Source organism: Erpetoichthys calabaricus, chromosome 6 (assembly GCF_900747795.2).
Source record: "Erpetoichthys calabaricus chromosome 6, fErpCal1.3, whole genome shotgun sequence".
Taxonomy (NCBI): domain Eukaryota; kingdom Metazoa; phylum Chordata; class Cladistia; order Polypteriformes; family Polypteridae; genus Erpetoichthys; species Erpetoichthys calabaricus.
In genome coordinates, this window is record NC_041399.2 from 43,324,620 (window position 1) to 43,350,062 (window position 25,443).

A 25,443-nucleotide genomic window follows, 5' to 3' on the forward strand; every position below is an offset into this window, starting at 1 on the left:
GAAGCAGCACTGAGGCAGAGACAATAACACCAATATCTGTGTTGCAAATATTGGGAAAACAGAGGAAAGAAACTGAAACAAGACATTAGCTATCCAATACACCAGCATCCTACAAAGTACTTTTCTTTATCTGTTTCACATACAAGCACACAGGAACAACCATACATTTGGCTCACCTCTGCTGTCATCTGAGCCATTCTATCAGGAGCAACATTTCCACAAAGAACATTCCTTCTAAGGTTTGGGTTTTTCACATCTTTGAGGTTAGCAATTCTGCTCCTCACCCTGTTCTTATATTTCATGTCTGTATTTTTGAATTCCTGGAAAATGCGTACAAACGAAGTTAAGGAGAACCCGTCTCAAATTTTCTGACAGAGACCCCTCACAAATAAAAAGTCTTGACTTACAACCCCAGTTTTGATACGAAAGTGGAGCATTAAGTGATATACAGAGATTCCTCCATTAATAGTTGTGAGCTGCATGTGACAGGTATTACATAGATGTCACAAATCCTTTATACACAGTATGCAAACAACCTGTCAGCAGATGATAAGAGTCCCAATGTCATACTAAAATGTGTATATGTTTACCTTTTTCATGGCAACTAAAATCCTCATGTTTGCTCTCTTGCAGACAAACATTTGAAAAAATATGAGAAATAAATAATTAAAATGTGAACTCCCTCACCAAAACTATGCATGACTAGAGACTTTTGATAACGAAAAGAGAATGTCATCACTAGGCAGATATCACAAATATCGACTATTAGCTCTGTTTTGTAAGAGACAAGGTAGACTCCTCATGAAGATGTTATATGGAAACATGCTACTCTGGTTTAAGAATGGGATTACATTACAAAACTAATCAGGTGGGCATGTACTGCATGGTATACTGCATTTTGTGTCTCTTTCTTACTTTTGGCATTATAAAGAACTTTCTGTAGAGCATCTTCCCAGTTTACGTACTACTTTAATGCCTGATCTGGAGAGGATGCACACTATATGCTCTGCTATATGCACATATTAAATCAACTGGACACGCGTTTAACAGGGACAAAGTGTAAGTAAGATTCAGGGCAAATACTAAGAGTGCCAGAGAGCTGGCTGAATCGTGGCTATCAAAAGGAAAACGCTATTAACAGACACTTGGACATGAACTCAGCATATGCAGGCGTAAAAAGAAGAACATCCAAATAATAACACAGACTTTAAGATCTACACCCTCTGAACCCCGTCTTACTAATCCACTCCCACAACACCCCCATATTTCACATTTGCTATACATTGCCTTTGATTCCTAGATGTCTAATCATTTTCCTCTGATGATGACACCTGGTATGTGTTGAAAGCTCAGGAATAAAAGACCATTATGTCTCTTTGTGGATTTCCTGCTATAAATATGCAAACCGTATCAAAGACCTTCACTATTCACATATACCTCTATCAGTATCTATAACTCAAAGGTAAGCACCTGTTCTATATACTCCTTTGTGGCGAAAGAACTCTTTATTTTGAACCCAGTGATTTATGTTTTCACATCCCTGGATTAATTCACATTACAAAATGAGAAGACATTGACTGTCACATGGGAGAGAATTGTAAATACTTTTCATGGAATTCTACAATAAAAAGGATATATTCCTCAATTTGGGCTCCTAGTTCATCACAATCTGCTCCAATGGCAATGTAATCATCTGGAAAAAAAAAAGAAAAACATTAAAAGCAGAAAACAGTACAGTAATAACTGATTAAAATTTCTACTTGTGACCCATGACTGAAACCCAGAAGTCTACAGCACAGATAACCACTGTGCTACGATGCTGCTTTTAAGCTATTCAGTGCTACCTTTACTTAACAATATTAAAAATTCTACTTAAAAAACACCCAACTTACTGCCTGCCTGAAGAGCACTAGATAACATTTCTCTGCATTTAATCCTCACAGAATCAGATGTGCTAGGAGCCCGTGGAAAAGTGGTGATCAAGGTATTTGTTGGGACATCCCCAGACTCTCCAAAGTTGCTACTGGAGCTGCTGGAACGGAAATAATAAAATAAAGTATATATATTTATACACATAAACAAAATAAACATGACTACAGGCAGCAAATGTGGAAATACCTTTCTTCCCTAGGTTCAGGACTATTTTGTGAAGAGGATGTTGTAGGTATTGGAGGATCTTTCTTTTTCTCTTCAGGCACCTTATCTCCTCCTCCTCCTCCTCCTCCACCTCCACCACCAGGTTCATCTAGTAAAATAATTAAAAAAAACAAAAAAAAAAACAAAACAAAAAAAACTTTCAGAAAAAGCAAGAAAAAATATAGCACAAGAGGTCCGATCATTACCTTCATTTTCTTTCAAAACACATTTCTAAACACCAAAACATTATAAATGCCCCAATTATTAAACATTACAGACATATCAATCTAATGTGAAACTGTTTGCTTATGCAGATAAACACATTATGTAAATTAAAACACAAAAAACTTGATTATTTGTTTTGAACTAAATTAAACAAATATGCTAAACTATACCATTGTGTAGAGGTTAGCACAATTGTTGCACATTGCAGAACTGCTATAGAAAATATTGGTAATTATTGTTTAATAAACCTTGTTTTACTTCTCTTTTTCAGAGGTCTGAAAAATTTATTGAGTGACTGCACTCAGAGGAATGCAAATATAAAACTATTGCGTCTATACAGGTATTTTTGTAATAAAACCTTTATTGAAATAAAAAAAGTCATGAAAATCACTTTTACTCAATTATTACTAATCAAGGCAAGCAAGTAGCATCTGCTGACATGGCGGCCAATCACCTTCCCAACAAAGACTACACAATACTACCTGTGAAAGTGGTAACTGGTTAACCATCCTCCAAACAAACATATTTAGAACTGGCAATCTACTATATTGCAGGCAGATGATTTGTGCTGCTGAAACAGAGATAGAGAGAGAGAGAGAGAGAAATGTGGGCACTCCACAGGATAATCTGGTGAGCTCCCTTTCGTTTTCCATTTTCACATATGACTATGTGGCCCAGAAGTGCCTACAATTTCATTAGATCTGCTGATGGCACTACCACCAAAGGCATGATGATCACCAACAATGATGAGACAAGCATACATTAAAGGGATTAACCTGCTGATTAGTCCGGGTCAGGACAACAGTCATAACCATAGTATCAGCAAAATTAAGGAACTGATCATAGACTTCAGGAACAGAAGGCAGATCATACGTCCAGCTGTACTAAGATGGGGATGCTGTTGAAAAACTATGTGGCTTTACAGTTCAATTACCTTCAAGAGGACAAAACGGATTCCTTACATGTCTGAAAAATGTTCACATTTCTCATTATATTTTCACAAACGTCTACACGTGCACAGTAGAGACCATCCTCTCTGTTGGCACCACACTCTGGTCTGGCTCCTGCTCAGCTCAAAATCATAAAGCTTTGCAGATAATGGTGAAGTTGGCACAGATAATTACTGGCACCCAGCTACCTTCTTTTTGGGACACATATGACATTAGTTGCCTTAGAAAGACAAACAGTATTAGCACAGTTGTGTTCTTCACTCCTATATAGCAAACGGTACTGGGCCATTAAGCACTTACACCAGTAGATTCAGGGATTGTTTCTATCCATTAGTTTTAAGGTTACTGTACATCCAGTAATATTAATACTGCAACTTAAATACTGTATATACAGTAAATATTCGCTATCTGCTGGATTCTATTCCTGTTGATCCACGTTCCACTTTAATAAAAGGTCATGTATCTGTGTATCAGTGTAAAGGTAAAACAAATTCAAAATGAAAATTACCAAATAAGGGTGTAAAAATAAGAAAATTGGTTTTGTCAACCTATACTGTTGTCCAATGTTATACTCCAGAAACAGTAGTGTGGTAGCAACTTTCTTGCACCTGCTCAGGTCATATGAATGAGGTTTATAGCTGTAATGCTAGTGACTGATAATTCTGAATGGTAGGCAATGGATGAGTGAAAATAACATTAAATTGATGCACGTCAGGAAACAAAAGCTCAGACATGACTAGACTAGAGTCACTAAAATAGGCCAATGTGGTACCAACCACCACTGCATTTTCCCAGCAAAACACTTCGACTATAAGAGTGGTCAGTTCAACGAACAATGCTGAAAGAAAACAACAAAAATGGACAGCTTTATCTGAAGAGGAAAAGGCCTCAACAAGGAAAAAGGGATCCAGTATGTATTATTATGCCACACCAAATGGACAATCCATGTGTCAAATAAAAAACATGAGGTCTACATGGATTAGTTGTGTGCCTAGTGTGTCACTATAAAAGTGTAACCTGCTTCAAGACACCCGTGGTCTAATAATGCCTTTTGCAGATAACATCCTCGCGCTGGGCCATGATATGGGGCAGGGACAGAGGTTAAAAAAGTTTACATTACCAAAAACTGAAAAATATAATTTTCAGTTATACAAAAATGGCTTATTCAGGAAACAAGTAATTGGTTGAATTCTTCTGCAACAATGGAAGGTAATTAACCCTTGAAAATTATAGCAACCCATTCCTATAGGTGTCCCAATTTCTATTGATTACTTGCAAAGTCTCCGATTGCATAAAAGCAGTATTGTAACAAAGCATGTTGCTACAACTTCTCAATCATTATTTGGACGACATTACACTGTATATTGCAATCATAACAATGAGAAAAGGAATTCATGAAAGCAGAGAAAAACTACAACGTTTTAGTGGAGAAATTTAATGATAGGGAAAAAAATCAACCTGGCTTAAGTGAAAAACAAATCTGCAAAGTGATCAAGTCAAATGAGGGAGGTGGCAGTAAAGAGGAACTCTTTAGCTAAAAAGGCATTCACGCTGATTGTGACAATATAGTAGAGTTTTAAATTTAAAATGTAGATAGTTGTTCACAAAATAATGATGACTGATACAGTACTATTGAATAAATGTTGCAGAATTGTATTATCCTTCCACCATAGATATAACAGAATCTACCAATATCTTCTACACTCCTATCAAGTTTTTTGGGCTGTAAGCTGCATCACAGCAGAGTAATGACTATGTGCAAACTAGAGCTCCAATGCAAAGGCTGCTACAAACAAACATTTATTATGATAGCTCATCAATAACCTGGACTCCTGAATAAATGCAACATCAAATTTCTTCTATAAGTAATTAAGGATGTATATGCATTTGCTATTCCCACCATAAGATGTTCCAACAAACAACTAAAAGGTTAATTATAAACAACAGTGAAGAGACAACTAAGATGCAGAAGAAAATAAATAAGAAGGCAGAAAGCATCAGGGTAACTCTGCATTTGTTTGACTCCTTCCCATTTGAAACACATTCAAAATGGCTTAAATGGCTATTCTCAAAAACCAACATGACCATACCAGGGTCAGTCTGCAGACTCAAACTCCAGACCTCCCTCCGGTCCACTATAACTATAAAGAATAGCTTAAAGATAAACTATCACTGAATATCCACTGCCCTGCAACACACAATGCTGGGCAAAAGATTCATCATCTAAGGCAGTGTCAAAAGGGTCACTCACAAGTCCCCCTAACCAATGAAATAAAGCATATTGAAAATCCCTGCCCCTCCAATGACTGTTAAGTGGATCAAATAGTAGATGTATTTAAATTCAAAACAAGTACTTAATATCCTAGAAGCATAGTAAAGATAAAGCACTTTATGTGAATGAAAAATGAGAACGCAATTATTAAAAGGTGAATGCAACAGTAGCTTGGTACTCACTAATGGTATCCTGAACTCAAACATTCATATATGCTAACTAGCTAGCTAGATAGATAGATACTTTATTAATCCCCAAGGGGAAATTCACATACTCCAGCAGCAGCATACTGATGATAAAATATATATACATGATAAAAATGCAGGTATAACAAACAGTAACTTTGTATAATGTTAACGTTTACTCCCCCGGGTGGAATTGAAGAGTCGCATAGTGTGGGGGAGGAACGATCTCTTCAGTCTGTCAGTGGAGCAGGACAGTGACAGCAGTCTGTTGCTGAAGCTGCTCTTCTGTCTGGAGATGATACTGTTCAGTGGATTCTCCATGATTGACAGGAGCCTGCTCAGCGCCTTTCGCTCTGCCACAAATGTCAAACTGTCCAGCTCCGTGCCTACAATAGAGCCTGTCTTCCTCACCAGTTTGTCCAGGCGTGAGGCGTCCCTCTTTTTTATGCTGCGTCCCCAGCACACCACCGCGTAGAAGAGGGTGCTCGCCACAACCGTCTGATGGAACATCTGTAGCATCTTATTGCAGATGTTGAAGGACGCCAGCCTTCTAAGAAAGTATAGTCGGCTCTGTCCTTTCTTGTACAAAGCATCAGTATTGGCAGTCCAGTCCAATTTATCATCCATCTGCACTCCTAGGTATTTATAGGTCTGTACAACAGAAATGACTGCTATCCTAGCTCATGTATTCTTTTTACCACTTTATCTGGGCTTGAGATGCTGCTGAACGGTCAGTAAAAAAATTGGTAAAAAGATGCTGGCCTTCCTAGGAAAAATTAGGAGTATTCTTTGCCCTGACAATCTTTAATATTAATGGCCTCAGGTGGAATTAATGAATTATGATTTGTCATATTGATCCCATTACACTTCCCCATTACAGCTGTAAAATCAAACAAGGAGGAAACAGATCAGCCGAAAGCCAATTCAGAAATTCAATGGCATAACCATTTTCTTTAACTTCAAGAATGCAAACATTTCTGTAACCAAAGAATTAATGATGCCACTTGACTTTCTAGTGAAGTAATCAGCTTATTATGGTGACCAATAACTTCCAGAAGTGCTAAAAACGCCAATGACATAATCATCATCGTCTTTTTGCATCTTTTATTGAGGCATTCTCAGACTTAATATCTATAATAATACAATAACTACAACAGATTCCTAATTGTAGGCAACTTCAATTTTCATGTGGAAGACCAGTGTGACCCAAAAGCAAGAGCATTCCTGAAATTACTGCACTCCTTTGATCTGAGACAGCATGTCAGCCAGCCCACAAATAAGGGAGGACACACGCTGGATTTAGTGACTTCAAAAGGATTAAAAGTCGATGTGAGGCAGGTTGTGGATATAGGTATATAATGATATGCAAAAGTGGCCTGGTATCACGTGGAAGCTCTGAGAACTACAATTAATGAGAAGTGTATTGTTAAAAAATGTTATTTTGATATATATGCAGCTTCAAAGTTTGCTAAAATTCTAAACAATCAGTCCAAGTGTAGTTTTTACCTTAATAATGCTGATAATGTTACTAGTAAGGTGGAATATTTTAATGCTAAGGTGAGAGCTACAGCTGACATAGTGTCACCTGAAAAGACAGTTAAGAAATCCTCCAGTACTATTATACCTTGGAACACCAAAAGAGTGTCTGAATTAAAGAGAACATGCCAGAGAGTTGAGCATAAATGGAGAAAAACTAAATTGACAGTTCACTATGAAATATTGAAGGCTAAAATAACTGAACATAACAATGTAGTCCGCTTAGAGTGACAGATCTGCTTCTCTAAAAATACAAACAATAATGCTGGCAATCCAAGAGTTTTATTATCTGCTATTGATTGCATTCTAAACCCAGCTCTCTCAATGGAATGCCTCCTAAAAACTACCAGTGAAACTTTCAAGGCTTTCGAAATATTTTTTAAAAAGAAAATAAATGATATTAGAAATAATATAATACACCCCCCTCCCCAGTTCATTCCCAGGATTCCGGAATAGATCTACCCAAACTACGCAGAATCATTTTCTCAACGGAAATGCTCCACCTGCACACCTGACCTAATACCAACAGGCTTTTTCAAAAAAGTCTCTGATGTGCTAATTGAAAGTGTAATTGACATAGTGAACTACTCATCACATATGGGGGTCTTCCCTGACTGTCTTAAGACTCTAGTTGTTAAACCCCTGGCTAAAGAAAAATAATCTCAAATCCTCTGTTTTTGATAACTTTAGACCAATTTCCAACCTGTCTTTCTTAAGTAAAATTCTAGAAAAGACAGTAATTAAGCAGCTAAATGATTACTTTATTTAACATTCTATTCTTGTTTCAGTCAGGTTTTGGAACAAAACATAGTACAGAAACTGTACTGGTTAGTTAATGTAGTAAATGGTTTGCAGGTCAATGCAGACAAGGGCCATATATCTGTTCTTGTTCTGTTTGACTTGAGTGCAGCATTTGACACAATAGACCAAAGTATTCTTATAAATCTTCTTAGACAATGGGTGGGCTTCTCCAGCAGCACCTTAAATTGGTTTCAGTCTTGCTTAACAGGTAGAAACTTTTTTGTTATTTGTACAGATTATACTTCGGAGACTCATGATATTGTATATGATGTACCCACAGGATTTACTTGTACTTTTCAGTCTACATGCTTCCATTAGGTCAGATTATCTAAAAGCACAAGGTTAGCTACCCAGCTATGCCAATGACACACAGTGTTATTTATCGATGCTGCCTGATGCCCCTAATGCTCTTGGCTTTCTGATCCAACGTCTTAATAGCATTTCCAATTGGAAGAGCAGTAACTTTCTCAAAGTAAATAAGGAGAACACAGAAATCTTGGTGATTGGCAAACATGGATATAGAGAGGGTATTAGAAACAATCTTGATCTTTTATGCTTAAAAGTCAAAATTGAAGTAAAAACATTTTGGGATAATTGTTGACTTTGACCTGAGCTTTAAAAATCACACATTAACCAGATCACTAGGTCTGCATTTTTTCACTTAAGGACTATAGCAAAAGCTACCACTTATTAATTTACAAGATGCTGAAACATTAGTTTACGCCTCTGGTTTTAGTTGACTAGATTACTGTAATGCACATCAAACAGGACTACCTAAGAAAGACATCAATTGGTTGTAATTAGTGCACATTGCAGCAGCCAGAACGTTAACTAGGAAAAGAACATTTGAGCACATTTCACCAGTTTTAGCGTTGCTACATCGGTTACCCATGTCATTCAGAATTTACTTTAAAATACTATTAATGGCTATAAAACATGAAATAATCTTGCTCCGTCCTATATTTTGGAATGCCAGTCCCCCTATACTGAAAGTCGTAACCTTAGATCTTCAAATGGAGGACTGGTAATAATTCTAAGAGTCAAGCTTAAAAGAAGTTGTGATGCAGCCTTTCTGTTATGCATCTAAAATTGGGAATATTCTACCAATAGAAATTCGGCAGGCTAATACTGTGGAACATTTTAAAAAAATCTGCTTAAAACTCATTATTTTAAATATGGCTTTTTTGTACCTACATTTAGATTTATTCGTGATAGACATAATGAGCATAGAATTATCATATTCTGCAGGGATCCACTATCCATACTAATCTCCACTGATCTCTGCTTTCTTTTCAGGTTCCTCTGTGGTGGCAATCTGCGCCACCACCATCTGAACAAGGCAACATGCAGTCCCCTGCATTGATGGATTGAATCCAGGTGTCCCAGCGGTCCACAAGACCAACAACATCAAATACAATCATGTGAAGCCTGAAAACCAAGAGGTCTCATTTACGAACATTTATGTTAGGTTGAATGCCCAGAGGGGGCTGGGCGGTATTTTTGGCTTCAGCTACATCCATGCTGTCATTGCCTTTGCTAAACGACATGATGGACACTGAGCTGCTATTGTGTCTCTTATGCATATGATGTAATTGTTTGCATTGAATGTCAGCAGTGTGAAAGAGTTTCTGCTATCTCAGCCTTTTAGTTTGTAGTTCAGTTACTTGCCTAACTTTTTTGCAGCTTAAGTTTGCCACAGCTATATGTTTACTGCAGAAATGACTTACCGCAATGACAATAAAAATGCAATTAATCATTCAGCAGTAAATCAACTTATACTATTCAAATAACCAGGGGGAATTCACTTAGTTGGCTTAATGTATTATGATATTACGGGATATTTCTCACTAATAAACACACAAGAAATTTTAAAAGTTATAATACAATACAGCAGGTGGAATTTTCCGTTTTCAAACCACCACTTAGAATTTTGAAGCTATTTAATGTACAATATTACGTTTCTAAAGTAATATGTGGTAATTGTGAAATTATGCACATATACAATACTTCCTATACTTTGTACTCAACTATACAAGTATCATTTTCCAGTTTATTTTTTTAGGTCCTTTACCATATTCCACCTCTCTTACAACATATTAAAATTTTCTTTTGATAATTACCCAAGAGCTTCTTCCATGATTTAATGAGTGACTTGGCTAAGGATGTGACTTCTTCATCAGTACTCTGTTTGCGAATAGCATTTACTGACATCCCAATTCTTGTAGACTAGAACAGAAGATAATATAGCAAGTTAGTCTAGTGGGGAAAAAATAACATGTCTTTACTTACAGTTAAAGATATGCTGTACTTGAATGGGAAATACTTGAAAAGTTTCTGTAACAAAAATAATGGAAGCATGATTTAAATAGAATTCACTTAACTTTTTAGAAACTAGTTTAACAAAATGTTTGTTTCCTTACTTTGAGAAATCCCTATGGTCAAGGTATATACTGGAAGTTATTTTTCATTATTGTATGTAATAGTTATGTCAGGTTTAAAAAAACGTGCACATATATCTATCTTTAGCCTAGGTAAATAATAATAATAATACATTTTATTTATTTGTAGGCACCTTTCTAAACACTCAAGGACACCGAACAATAGATAAAACACAGAATATAAACAAAACTAAAATACAAAAATTAAAACCAGACAGAGCAATTGTAATCAAAGAGAAAAAGCAGTCTTAAATGAGTTTTAAGTTTAGATTTGAAAAGTGAAAATGATTCAATATTTCTAAGCTCGGATGGTAGTGAGTTCCAGAGCTAGTGGTAAGACAGACGAAGGGGACAGTCAAGTGGATGGAGGAAGAGGATCTAAGGGTACGGGAGGGAATTGGAAACATGGAAAGGGTCAGACAGATATGGAGGGGCAAGGATGTGCAGAGCCTTAAAAGTTAACAGAAGAATTTTCAATTGAATATGGAACTTAACTGGAAGCCAATGAACTTGCTGCAAAACGGGAGTGATATGGTGAATAGAGGAGGTTCTAGTAATGATGCGGGCAGCTGAATTCTGGACTAGTTGAAGCTTATAAAGAGATTTGCGAGAAAGACCAAAGAAAAGGGAATTGCAATAATCCAGACGAGAAGTGACAAGGCTATGAACAAGGATAGCAGTGGTGTAGGGAGAGAGGGAGGGGCAAATACGATTAATGTTACGCAAGTGGAAATATGCAGACCGGGAGGTGTTATTGATGTGGGACTGAAAGGATAAAGTACTGTCAAGGATGACACCCAGACTCTTAACTTGTATGGAAGGGGAGACAGAGGAATTATCAATGGCAAATGAAAAATGATCAGTTTTGGATAATATTGATTTTGTACCAATGAGGAGAACCTCAGTTTTGTCACTATTTAAGAAAATTTGAAGAAAATCAGGATTTGATTTCTGCTATGCAATCAATAAGTGAGCAGGGTAGAAAGGAAACAGTAGGTTTGCTAGTGAGATACAGCAGGGTGTCATCAGCATAACAGTGGAAGCTAATGTTATATTTACGAAAGATATTTCCAAGGGGAAGGAGGTACATAATGAAAAGGAGGGGCCCCAAACAGAGTCCTGGGGTACACCTGACGTAACAGCAGTGGGTTGTAATGTGAAAGTTTTAAGCTGAACAAACTGAGTGCGGCCTGAGAGGTAGGATCTGAACCAATCTAGTGGAGTGTGGGTAATGCCAATCAAAGATAATTTATTGAGAAAAGTAGTGTGACAAATAGTGCCAAAGGCTGCACTCAGATCAAGGAGGATGAGAATAGTAATTAAACCAGAATCAGCTGACATAAGGAGGTTATTAGTAATTTTTATAAGTGCCGTTTCTATACTGTGGAGGGGACGAAAACCAGACTGGAACTGTTCATGCAGATTATTTTGAGATAAATGAGAATGAAGTTGAATAGCCACTATTTTTTCAAGAATTTTGGAAATGAAGGGTAGATTAGAAATAGGACAAAATTGCTGAAATTAGTCGGATCGGCACCAGGTTTTTTCAGTATTGGGGTTATTGCAGCAGTTTTAAAAGATGAAGGAACAGTACCAGTAGTGAGAGAAGAGTGGATTATAGCAGAAATAAGAGGGACCAGAGAGGGGAGGCAGGCTTTGACCAGAACAACAGGGAGGGGGTCCAGTTGACAGGTGGATGGCTTAGACTTACAGACAAGATCTGAGATTTCTGAGAAACTAGGAAGCTGAAAAGAGGAAAATGAGTGAGTTGGTGGGTGAAATTCAAATGAAGTACTGGAGGAATCCATACCAAGAGACTGATCAAACATCTGGATTTTTTCATTAAAAAAAGGACATAAGGGAATTGCAAAAATCAGTTGAGTAAAGGTGAGAAGGTAAAGAATCCGGGGGTTGTGTGATATTGTTAAGCAGTGAAAACAATGACTTGGTGTTGCCTTCATTGGAAGAAATGAGTATAATAGTTAGATTTAGTTTAGGCAATACAGTCCTTGTAATAAAGTATATGGTTTTTGTACTCTCTTTGTGAACAAAGAGTCCAGTTTTTTCATACAACCATTCAAGTTGCCAGCCTTTGGCTTTCAAAAGCCGAAGTTCAGGCGTGAACCAGGGAGCAGAACAGGAGAAAGAAATGGATCTAGTTGTTAATGGAGCGACAGAGTTAAGAATATCATTAAGTTCAGTGTTATAATGTGAGACAAGGTCTTCAGGAGTGGATAAATTATAAATGTCCATAAGGGAATCAATACTAGAGGAAAGAGAGTCTAAGTTAATATTCTTAATATTATAGAAAGACATGAGACGGGAAAGCTTAGTATTGGAAAGTGCAAGTTTAACATTGAATGAAATAAGAAATTGATCAGTTATGGGGAGTTCATCTACAGTAGAATCAAGCGGGGTAACTCCAGAACAGCAAATCAAGTCCAAGATATGTCCTTTGGAATGAGTGGAACATCAGCGTGCTGCTGGAATCCAAGACTCTCAAGGCAGGCTGTAAAGTCTCTAGTAACAGGGACATTGATATTATCCATATGTATATTGAAATCCCCCAGAAGTACAGGTAGTCCCCAGGTTACGGACACCCGACCTACAACATACGAACAGAGCTGCGACGCATGCGCCTCAGTAACTGCCGCTCCGTCATCTTCGGCCCGGGGACGCTGCAAGCGGTGGCTGGACGGAGGCGGGAGGGGGTCGATTTCGCTGCTCGTGCAGTGTAGTGTCCATCAGGCGGCTCCCGGCGGCAAGCGGTTTCAAGGTTTTCAAGTGGCAAGCTGCAAGTGGTGACGCTGTTGTGGCTGAACGGAGGCCATTGAGGGTGAACGGGGAGTAGCATTGTAGTGTGCCTCGGATGGCTGCGTGTTGAATGGGGGCGGTGGTGCGGCGGGACACTGCAGGCAGCATACTGTAGTGGAAGTAACTGTGATGTGGGCTGGTGATGAACCGATCCTCGCTACCCCCATTCGTTCTCAATAGCAAGCCTGCTTGTACTGTTACGCACATAGCAGGAAGTTGTCGTCCAGATCTAATTCTGCAGATCTAGATCGTCTGGATGACTTTGATTTATGCGGGGACGATTCCAGTTCGGCGCGAAGACGATTCTTCATGTCATCAGTTTGCACACTTCTCGATGGTCCGGGATTTTTCGGGTGATTTTCTATGTAATAAACTGAATAAGTTATAGCGTAATGAAAATTGCATAATTAGATCTGGACTACCCTATACATCAGACGTGTTGACGACTGGTGCCTAATCTGCTGTGATAGCGTGTACAGTTCTGTACAGAAGAGCTCATCTTAACCTTTTGTCTTCACCCTTCAAGAATGTCTCTGAAACACAAATCTGATGCAAGTGCTGGTGCTACATTAAAGAAGAGAAAAACCATCACCATTGAAAATAAAGTAGAAATAATAAAAAGGTCAGAAAGAGGTGAAACTCCATCATTCACTGGCACAGCACTTGGTTACAGTCGGTCAACAATAACATTTATTAAAGTAATGTACCTGTTCCAACTTACATACAAATTCAACTTAAGTACAATCCTACAGCCCCTATCTCGTATGTAACCCAGGGACTGTGTGTATTATGTGTGTGTATGTATTATGTCCGGAGGACAAAGCCAGGTAAGTTTCAAAGTGGGGATAGGCAGAAAAATAGTCTATACACAGCCAAATCATCAGTCGAGCTAGAAATCAGTCTAGCTTTAAATGATTGAAAAATAAAACTCAGCGAATAAAATACAATAGTGAAGTCTACACAAAGTATCTTCAAAACCAAGTCATTCAGCAAAATAAACCCATAAAGGGTAATGCAGATTTAATATCAATATATCAATTGCTGTAAAATTGTTAATTTGATTTTAAAAAATAATTACTGTGGCATTATCAGGTGTCATGAAATGTGTTGAACCCCACTTAACAACTGGTAGAAAACAATATAACACCCGTAAAACAGTTTTGTTTGTGTTATTTACTTTTACTTGAAACAGAACAAATTCATACAGACGACTGACTTAACCAAAGTGATATTAGAATTCTTACCATCATAACACTGCAAAAAAACTTCAGCTGCCACAAAAGTATCAAAATAAATACCTGAGAGGTTAAATAAGAATATTTTGGTAGTGGAAATGGGGGTAAGAAAACCACTAGTAATTGGACAAACCTGAAGCTGCGAACATCATGATGTTACTTCCAGTATAATACAAGCACAGGGATTTAAAATAGCTTCAAAGTTCATGTCAAACAGTGTACTGCATATATTATATATATATTTGCTCACTTACAAAGAAATGAACCGTCTCTAAATTTTATGGTAGTTTCATTTTAATGGAGAGAGACAGAATATCAACCAACAATCCAGAAAAAAAAATTACAATAAAGTTATAAATTGATTTGCATAACATTGAGAGAAATAAATATTTCATCCCGTACAACCCAGCCAGGATTCTGGCTCCCACAGATCGTAATCTATGTGCCACATGGGCACACAGCCAATCAATCAACTGTGATAGACGGCCGGCAGCTTATCCCGGCTGCTAGATGGAGTCCTCCCTGCAGCATAGAGGTGCCCCGGATTCCCGCAGGGCATCATGGGAGATGGAGTTTGGATTCACAAACCTGCTGGGGACCGTGGGTGCCACCATGTGACGCAGGGATTTTTAATTTCCCTATAGCCTGGAAGTACTCCCAAGTCACAGGGACGGAAGAATAGAAGTACTTCCAGGCTAAAGAAAAATATTAAGTCTTCATCTGACCAGGAAGTGCTATTGAATCACATGGACTGAAGGACAGGAGTACTTCTAGGTCAAGGACTATATAAAGGACTATGTGAGACCCAGCAAGCTGAGCCGGAGTTGGGAGGTAGAGTGACGGAGCTGCTGGGAGAGGAGGACTGGTTTATTGTATTGTGATTACTGATTTATTGTTTATTAGGGGTGATTGTGGTGCCTACTGTGGCACAATATCGAAAAGAAGAAATTAAAAATATTTCCAGTGCTTTTACTTGGTGTCTTGGACGTTTGTCTGCGTGGTTTGAGGAGCGATAGCGCTCTCTGGTGTCACACAATCAATTACAGATACTGTACTCCTGATCTCAACTCATTATGTGTACAAAGCACACCTGTCCACAGAATCAATTTCTTCCATTCCAACCTGTTCACCATGATGGGCAAGATCAAATAGCTGTCAAAGGACATCAGGGACAAAATTGTAGACCTGCACAAGGCTGGAATAGGCTACAAGACCACCAGCAAGAAGCTTGGTGAGAAGGTGACAACTGTTGGTGCGATTATTCAGAAATGGAAGAAATATAAAATTGACCATCAGTCGCCCTCAGTCTGGAGCTCCATGCAAGATCTTGCCTCATGAGTTTATGAGAAAGGTGAGGGATCAGCTCAAAACTACATGGGAGGAGCTTGTTAATGATCTGAAGGCAGATGGGACCAGAGTCGCCAAGAACACAATTGGTAACACACAATGCCGTAATGAGGTCCCCCTGCCCAAGAAGGAACATATACAGGGCCAGATGTTCAATGGCAAACTTTAATGCACTAAATGGGTTTAGTTTTGACAAACAATTTTATTGTCTTAAGTGCCATATTATTTTCAGGGTTTTAAAGAAAACATGGTCTGAAACACAAAAACAAATGAATACAAAAAATGATATATCAACTGCAAAGTACTTTAAAAAAAGGTTTACATAGCACAAAACTAAAGCATAAATCAATAATAACAACACCACATAAAACTGCCTTTAAGCTGGGAAACTTAACTTTCAGGACTACAAGTTTCAACCTAACTACAGCTCAGGCATAACATAAGCCTTTACTGTCTTCTTGGAAGGCATTCTGTCATTTGCAGGAGGCAAGCAAAAAAAAAGTTCTGGCTGGATTGTATCTCCTGGATGAGGTAGATATGTTGTGTGTCTGTGTGGGTAAGCCTAAAAGGGAGCATGTGGTAGTTGCAATGAAGAAACATAAGCATATCAACATGCTCAGAACTGAGGCTTGCTCTGTGCTTTGATGCAGTGTTTCCTGTTGAAGAAAAAAGACACTTTGATTGCATGGATGTTGCTAGAATACACAAAAATTACTCTGTCAGCATTGAATAGTGTGCTGCATTTTTATTCTCTCTCCTCCTCCATTTTGCAGTCACGTCTTCACGTCATGTACCCACAGCAGAGGAAAATTGTGCGATACTAACAATCATCCGTGTGAAACATGCTGAGTTTGCCGAGGTTTAGTTATATGGGTTAAATGAAATTTCGATGCAAAGAATTTGCTTCAATGATTTTTAGTAATTGAATTACTCGATTCAGCCCTAATAATGTCTGAATTCAAGACCCACCACTCCCATACATTTATTGACCAAGAATCTTATCTCTGTAAGCCTTGCAATATATTATAGTTATTTACCAGGATGTATTTTTTATTTTGTGCCAATATAACTTTCATCTTTCAATTTTTGGTAGATTAACTTGTTTAATAGTTATGTGCTATTGTTTTTGGTGGAGGTGTTATTGTACGTCATGGTTGCAAAACGAATTGCATGGGGTGATAGGTTACATGTCTTGTTCATGATTTCACAGCACAGTTTGAAACTTCCAAGTATCATCCTCAACAGCAAATGAAGATGTTGCACAGTGGAATAGCACAGAATTTGTGCCGCACCCAAAACATTTAGAAAAGAACCTACATTTAACACATATAAATGGCATTTTCACACATTTAACTTTTTATGGATGTTGCTCTTGGCAAAAAAAAAAAAAAAAAAAAAATTAAAACCTTTTTGAAGAAACGCAAGTCTTTTAAGGCTAAGTTCACATATTAGCTAAAACTACTATCTTGATTTTCTCTATTCAAATTTTTGCCTTGTGTTTTTCTTTTTTGACTGTGAAAATATTTGCACTAAAAGTGAGAACTGATGCAGATGATTTTTATTTGTATCAAATGAATTGCAGTTACAAAAAAGGAGAAACAAAACAAAATCAGACCACCACACTGTAACATTCCTTAGCTACTTGCTGCACATATAACATTCTTTGCTACACTATAGCTTATAGATAAAAAGTCAGTCTCACAAACTCAGAAAACAAATTGCAGTTTAGGCTTTTCTGAACAGAGAGCTACATCAATGCCTAGTTATAATGAATGTAACCATAAAGAAGCTAATGTATTATTAGTGAACCTGAAGGTACAACAAGAAAACCCGAGTTATTTAACTACACCGCCTGGCCAAAAAAAGTCACCATCTGGATTTAACTAAGCAAATAGGTACGAGCCTCCTATTGGATAATTACTGCATGGGCGATTATCTTTCAGCTAGCAACAAGTTATTTAACCACAACTGGTGCAATGAGTTGCTTCTCATTTCTTAAACAACCATGTCGAAAGACACATCTTGTGGTCGTGGAAAAGATGTTAGTCTGTTTGAGAAGGGTCAAATCATTGGCATGCATCAAGCAGAGAAAACATCTAAGGAGATTGCAGAAACTACTACAATTGGGTTAAGAACTGTCGAACTGTCCAACGCATTATTAAAAACTGGAAGGATAGTGGGGATCCATTGTCTTCGAGGAAGAAATGTGGTCGGAAAAAAATCCTGAATGATCGTGATCGGCGATCACTTAAACGTCTGGTGAAATCAAATCGAAGAAAAACAACAGAAGAACTCAGGTCTATGTTTAATAGTGAAAGTAAGAGCATTTCCACATGCACAATGCGAAGGGAGCTCAAGGGATTGGGACTGAACAGCTGTGTAGCCGTAAGAAAACCACTAATCAGTGAGGCAAACCGGAAAAAAAGACTTCAGTTTGCTAGGGAGCATAAAAATTGGACTCTGGAGCAATGGAAGAAGGTCATGTGGTCTGATGAGTCCAGATTTACCCTGTTCCAGAGTGATGGGCGCATCAGGGTAAGAAGAGAGGCGGTCAGACTCTACCATCATCAATGCAAGATCTTGGTGAAAAATTAATGCAACACTGGATGGAACTAAATCTTGTGACATTGCAGAAGCTTATCGAAACAATGCCACAGCGAATGTGTGCCGTAATCAAAGCTAAAGGCAGTCCAACGAAATATTAAAGAGTGTGACTTTTTTTTTGGTGGCGACTTTTTTTTTGGCCAGGCAGTGTATATATAACAGCTGAAGTGTTCAAAGCAGATGCTAAAGAAGAAAATTCTGAGCCATGCTGTCACATAAAATTAAGTGAGATGCCTCACACCTGCACAAACAAAGCAGAACCCTCATTCTCTGTACAGAGTGCATTTGCCCTGCAAGCTTTTGTCATACCACCTCTCCATATCTGTCCTGCAAGATTTTGTCATACCATCTGTCCAACTGATGTTCACATCTAAGAAGAATAATCAAAGGGTTTATACTAAAATAGTTATGCAATTTTTGTAGAATTTTCATCAAAAATCAATGTGTCTCGTGTTGTAAAATCATCATGCTCCCATGGCTCTGACTTCTGTGTGCTTTTGGTCAATGTATCCCAGTATCTTCCCTTTGATGAAATGCTTCATATATACATTTCTACATATGAATTATATTGAAACTCTCCTGGAAAAACTGGATGCAGTGATGTCTCATTTGAAGAGTTGACATATTAGACACACCAGATACACAGACTTTACTTATGTTTAACTGCTTGTGAAGAATGTTTTCATATTAAGTGTAACTAATTCCTATAGCATGCTGCATCTCATGCACCACCACTCTTTCATTCTTAAATATTATTTGCTCCACAGTTTAAATGCTTACTTTTGTTACTGAAATCAAAGGCAGGCTAGACTATGGGTACTCCATCTAGGTTGTGGCATATGAAGGGGCCTGCTCCTGATATATACCGATTCTACATAAGAATCAATCTTTGAAGGCTTGTTATTTACTAGCCTAAGAAATTCAACAACAATATGACACTTGTCTTTATTTATTTATTGGTAGTTATCAGAATCCATGTTAACTTGGCTCCAGAATAAGAAAAAAAGAATAAACCACATTTTTTTAGCATGCAGGAGCTATTCCATAGCTAGCTACAAAATCTGAATCACAGAATAGTTTTTTTAGGTTTGGGATCAAAACTTTCTCTTCACTCATCATTAATTACTTATTTCTAACCTGTACAAACTGCAATAAAACAGAAACTCTAAAATTAGATTAGTTGACTAGTCTGAGGTTTATAAAGCAGGCAATTTTTACATGAAAACTGAACGTGTTTGGAATTTTACTTTGGTTTAGGTAAGTACCACACTGAATAATGTTATGTTAGGCTATTATGAATGCTTAAATTTACCTTTCACTCACTTAACCATGTAACAGTAAAAAATTAACATGTACACATAAATATATTTCAATGTAAAAAAAAAAATTACAGAGTAGACTAAATCTTGCTTTAAGTGAATAGTACAATTTTGACAGTGAGCTACAGACTTCAAATAACAAAAGAGGAAATGTTCAACATGACTTCAGTAGCAATGTGAATACTTTTAACAAGCCATTATTTTCTTTACCTGCAGTAACTCAAGAGTCATTGGCATATTCTTAAGTTCCTTCAGCAGATCTAAAGCACCAGACTAGAGAGAAAAAGACAGAAAAGCTAAATTAGTGTACAGTGTTTAACTAAATCTACAAAAAATACAATGTAAAAATAAACTTCAGACATTAATGAAAAGCACTTCAGAGAATTCAAATTCGGTGTTATTAACTCGACATGTAGACTTCTAAATTCATTTTAACATTTAAAGTTTAGAGTAAAGTTTAAATGCTTTAAAAGGTAAATAAGCTTCGTCAGTTACTATTAAAACATACTGCTGCAGAGCAAAATGAGAAATTAATTTCTATGCAGATTGACCCATACCAAATAAATTTAATAAAATTCACTAACATTAACTATGAAATGTTCCATAGGTATTAGTTACTAACACAGCAATTAACCAACAATCTATAAAAACACACACAAAACAATTGGGTGATATGTTTACCAGATACTGGATTAAGATAATGTGTTACATCATATCAGGGTTCTGTGGTGGTGCATGAATTTTTTTAAATAGAAACAGAGCAGCTCAGGCTTTGAGAGTGTAGGTACATGCAGGTGGACTAATCGACCACAGAGCATCCCAAGGGGAAACTGGCCGATTGCTAGTTCACGTGCAAGCGCGATCAACTCAGCTATTCCTCACTGACACTATGCGTGTCATTAAGAAAAGCACCAACACCATCAAGTAGAAAAAGGGTACAGGAGGATTTTTCACCTCAGGAGACATTGTTCTTTTAATGTGGAAATTGATATCCTTTACATCTTCTATAACTCCATGATGGCCAGTGCGATTTTCTATGCTGTGGTGTGTTGGGCTGGTAACAACACTACAAGAGAGGCCCACCTAATCAACAATCTAACTAAAAGGGCAAGTTCAAATATGGGACACAATCTGGAGATAGAAGATTTTCTCACTTCCTGGCAGATGCCCATGTCTCTCATTAGAGCTCATAACTCTGTACATTTATTTGAAAGATGGATCCTAGCACCCAGGATGTCTTGTGACTGCTTGACAGTCCTTCTTGATCCCCCTCCCATATAAGATACAGTGTTAGGAATTCCTGGACCTGGCCTTTAATTTCTCCTACATTGTCGACACTCTCAATCACACATTTAGGCCACCATACCTTACAGAACCTTCTGCATAGTAGAGGCCCATGTTTCCGTATTGATATGCCCAGATGTGCTATCTATCTTTCTGTCTGAGTGTATCTGCGTGCATCAGGTTTCTTAGTTTCCTGCAGGGTGTTCTCTCCTGTACCACCACGGGAAAGCTACGGACCTGGGTAAACTTTGGTGAGTCAGACCCTTCTAACAGATGGTACTAAGTATACAAAGGCACAATGTAAAATATTGCTATCTTAAAATCTGGAAAATTCATATCATCACAGAGAAGCTGAAATATGTTTTGTGTATTATCTTGTTATTGTCATCCTTGTTTGCACATTCCATTTGTGCATATATGTTACAAATGATAACTATGATAAGCCTGCTCAATAACTTGGAAAGAATAATTAATTTGGGTATTGCTCAATTACACATTTAACTACAACCAACACACTGAGGATTAAACTCTGAATCCAAAAGCTTCCTTTGTCTAGCATTTTCCTAAGACAAACTAGATGATAACAGAAGACTAACTTTGTATAGCTATCAAGTAATGCTAGGTTTCTGTTTCTGGAAAACATGGTTAACCCTGAGGGACCTCACTCTGGTATTCTGCTAAATTATTTTTTAATCTTTTACAAGGAGCTGACTGAACCTTCAAGAAACAGGTAATAATAAAATAAAAGTAATTGATTTGATCATGTTGGGGTTTTTCACAGCTGTGGTCATAAGAATGAGGATTATCCACGGTTACTGACTGATTTGGGAAAAAAAAAACATTTTCCTCATGGGCATAGATCTCATGTTTTCAATTATTGCTACAAAACTGGAAATTATTTACTGTAAGATGGCTATTTGGGATAAATTTGACATATGATGTTTTCTTGCTTACAATTATGGAAGGCTTAGACATGGTGTGTTGCTTCTCTAAATAATGCATTTATATGTTCAATCAATTATCAATGTTATTTATTTTATACTGTATATTATAAAATATTCTTCAAATGACTGACACACTTTCCTCCAATGATCCAGTGTGCCATACACAAAATCTAGTAAGTTTTTTCATGAAAACCAGTGTGACCACTATGCAGTATATGTTATGTAAATAATAATAAATAAAGCGCATGACTAAAACATTTACATACTATTATATACTCATAGTATTTCAGGTATGCAAAGACTTTATGCTACAAAATAAAAACTCGCTTTTGAACATGCATATTTTAATCCACATCCCAATAAGAAAGTTTTTCTTGCAAGCATTTGCAATGATAATAAAATAAGGCACATCTTAATGAATATAATCATGTACTGTATATCCTACTTATGTCAGAGGCTACAAAACAGGTGACAAATCAGAACAGATCTCAAGAGTTATTGTCTCTATAAAATATTAGTGCTTGCTGGGAAACTATTTGGAGCTGGGGTGAGGTACAGCAAATTCTGGAAGTTTTTCAATACACCTGTTACAAGCCACAGATTTGGATCAAAAATGTTTTTCTCATATTTAAAGAATGCTCTACCACTTCCCATAAACATTTTAAGCAATTACTGGCTGGCCACTGGGCGGCACGGTGGCACAGTGGGTAGTGCTGCTGCCTCGCAGTTGGGAGACCTGGGTTCGCTTCCCGGGTCCTCCCTGCGTGGAGTGTGCATGTTCTCCCTGTGTCTGCATGGGTTTCCTCCAACAGTCCAAAGACATGCAGGTTAGGTGGATTGGCGATTCTAAATTGGCCCTAGTGTGTGCTTGGTGTGTGGGTGTGTTTGTGTGTGTTCTGCGGTGGGTTGGCACCCTGCCCGGGATTGGTTCCTGCCTTGTGCCCTGTGTTGGCTGGGATTGGCTCCAGCAGACCCCCATGACCCTGTGTTCGGATTCAGTGGGTTGGAAAATGGATGGATGGATGGCTGGCCACCCCTTCTAAAATGAGTTAAAACTAAATTATCAATGCACACCTCAGGGTATTTGCAGTTAACGTTTGCACTGTACTATTTATTGTAATGCATTTTGTAATACATGTAATAGATCAAAATGCACTGCATTTTTCATTCTAGATGGCACATCATATTAGCACTGTTTTTATGAATCCCATACAAAATGACATATAACAGAGGCATAGCAATCAGATTGACACACAGATACTTGTACTTTTATTAAAGTAGATATTGTTAATTGAAAGAAAGCATATAGAAACTCAATTTTTAGAAATTATACATTTCCAGTAAATCACACTTTATGTGAGTTCCCATTCTGAATAATGGAAAAAAAAAATCACCTACTGTTCTCTTCATACCTGTCCATATAAAAGAACTAGGCCTGTTCAAATGTGACACATTTTTTTTATATTTTTGATTTTGCTTTGATAAACTTTATTAATCCCCATGGGGAATTTATTATTCTTCAAAGAAATTTGTAAGGAAAGTTACATTTTCATTGAGATATCTCAAATACAGTGTGCAGTACAAAGTTTTAAAATTTTAAAAACTCACAATGAAAAGCATTAACAAATTTTCAAATTTGTCTGAATTAAAACACAGAAACGCAGAACATGTTGTGTGGCTGCAATTACGGGTTATGATATTGTACATATATATTATGCAACCCATTGACACATGTAATTACATTTTATAATTGCCCTTACTTTTCAATATGACTCACTGTTACAATATGATTTAATAAACATAATCTAGTAACTCTTTAATGAAATCACTACAAAATTTAAAACTACTCAAACTTTCAAAAAAGCGTAACTTAGTTACGCTATGCATACATTTTATTGTACTTGATATTTATCATTTTACAACAGGCCCAGAGTATGCAATGGTTGTCACCTATTCATTGAAAAAAAATGTACAGACTGTGAATCTATCCAAACATTGCTGTAATTTCTTTTTCATAAACTGTAAATTACAAGTGATATGCCTAATTTACTAAAGGCTTGAATTAACATATTACGGTCAGCAATTAGGAAATATATAACAAATGCAGAATGAGCTCTTTAAGATCAATAACGGGATGAAAACTTCTAAGCACAGGTGTATCCATAATGTATAAAGTGGTAGTATCCGGACATTCTTTCAGATTTAAAAACTTTAAATCTAATCCAATCACATTCTATATTTTTCTTCAAGATGAACTCAATATTTTATGCCCCATCTGACAGTAACAAAAAAGTTAATCCTGTGTAAAATACCATTATCATTGAATAATTCCATTTTTTGTATTTCTGAAAATGAAATATGAGAACTTTTAAATGAGTCAAAAACCATCAAGCTGGTGGTCTGAATTAGATGCATGTATGGTAAAATTGAAAAATAAAGAAAAATCTATTTACAGATGAGCACTGCATTCACCAAAGAAAAAATGATCAGGGTGGGAGTGGGTGAGCATTTTATCGTGATTATTACTTAGCAACATATAATTATAATATAAGATCTTGTGAATACAAGATAAGATCTTACAACTTAATATTTCGTAATTACAAGATCCTATCTAATCTCATTTACTTCGTCATTGAGATTTTTACATCTCATAATGATGAGACACAAAGTGATTTTTTTTTTCCTTTGGTGAATGCACCCATAGTTTTTGAGTTGTGTCATTTGTTAGGCTGTATATTTAGTACATAAACCCTTATTAAAATGTATGACGCTTTAATAGTTAAATTCAGGATTAAAATACTTTAATTACTGTTTGTTAACATTTTATAACATTCCAAACTCTCTCCTGGAAATCTTGGAGCAGGCAGTGAATGGCAAAACCGTTTCATCAGAACACCTCTGGAATGGAAAACCAATACCAAGACAATTGGAGTCCCAGTGTGCTTGTTGATTACTGCTGAACCCTTAATACAGATTTTTCTGAGGCCAATTACAGCAGAAAATTGTACAATTCTACTTTAATATGAAACACTGCTACCATGAGTATTTAGTGTTCATATAAATCTATTGCAAATTTTAATCAAGTTACTTAAAATCCTTGTGTGAAAGAGAAAGTCTCATTAGATTTTTTGAAATTCAGCACAAAAAAAATACTGAAAGGTTCATCTATATTGATTCACATGACAAAAAAAATATGTTAATTTTTGTTACCCAGTGTTTTTATGAAAAGCTATAGTCCATGTGGTTTACAAACCACAACAACAGCTCAACAGGAGCAATGCACCTCTTAAAATTTATACCACACTGGAGCAACTGAATAATGGAAGCTGAAAAGGCAGAACACTGTATATAAA

At 37.0% G+C, this 25,443-nt stretch overlaps 1 protein-coding gene across 4 annotated transcripts in view; it reads right to left on the reverse strand.

Annotated features, from left to right (window-relative positions):
* tcea1 (transcription elongation factor A (SII), 1) overlaps window positions 1–25,443 on the reverse strand; it is a 38,434-nt gene that overhangs the window by 7,238 nt on the left and 5,753 nt on the right. For 3 of the 4 annotated variants that reach the window (XM_051929386.1, XM_028803530.2, XM_028803528.2), the window contains exons 2-7: window positions 20,073–20,135; window positions 10,226–10,331; window positions 2,119–2,245; window positions 1,893–2,032; window positions 1,637–1,693; window positions 177–331 (exon numbers count right to left, since the gene is read on the reverse strand). In XM_051929386.1, the coding sequence (XP_051785346.1) occupies window positions 177–331; window positions 1,637–1,693; window positions 1,893–2,032; window positions 2,119–2,245; window positions 10,226–10,331; window positions 20,073–20,099 (612 nt within the window). In that variant the 5' untranslated portion in view covers window positions 20,100–20,135. The remainder of the gene's footprint in view (window positions 1–176; window positions 332–1,636; window positions 1,694–1,892; window positions 2,033–2,118; window positions 2,246–10,225; window positions 10,332–20,072; window positions 20,136–25,443) is intronic. The other variant, XM_028803529.2, reaches the window with a different exon arrangement.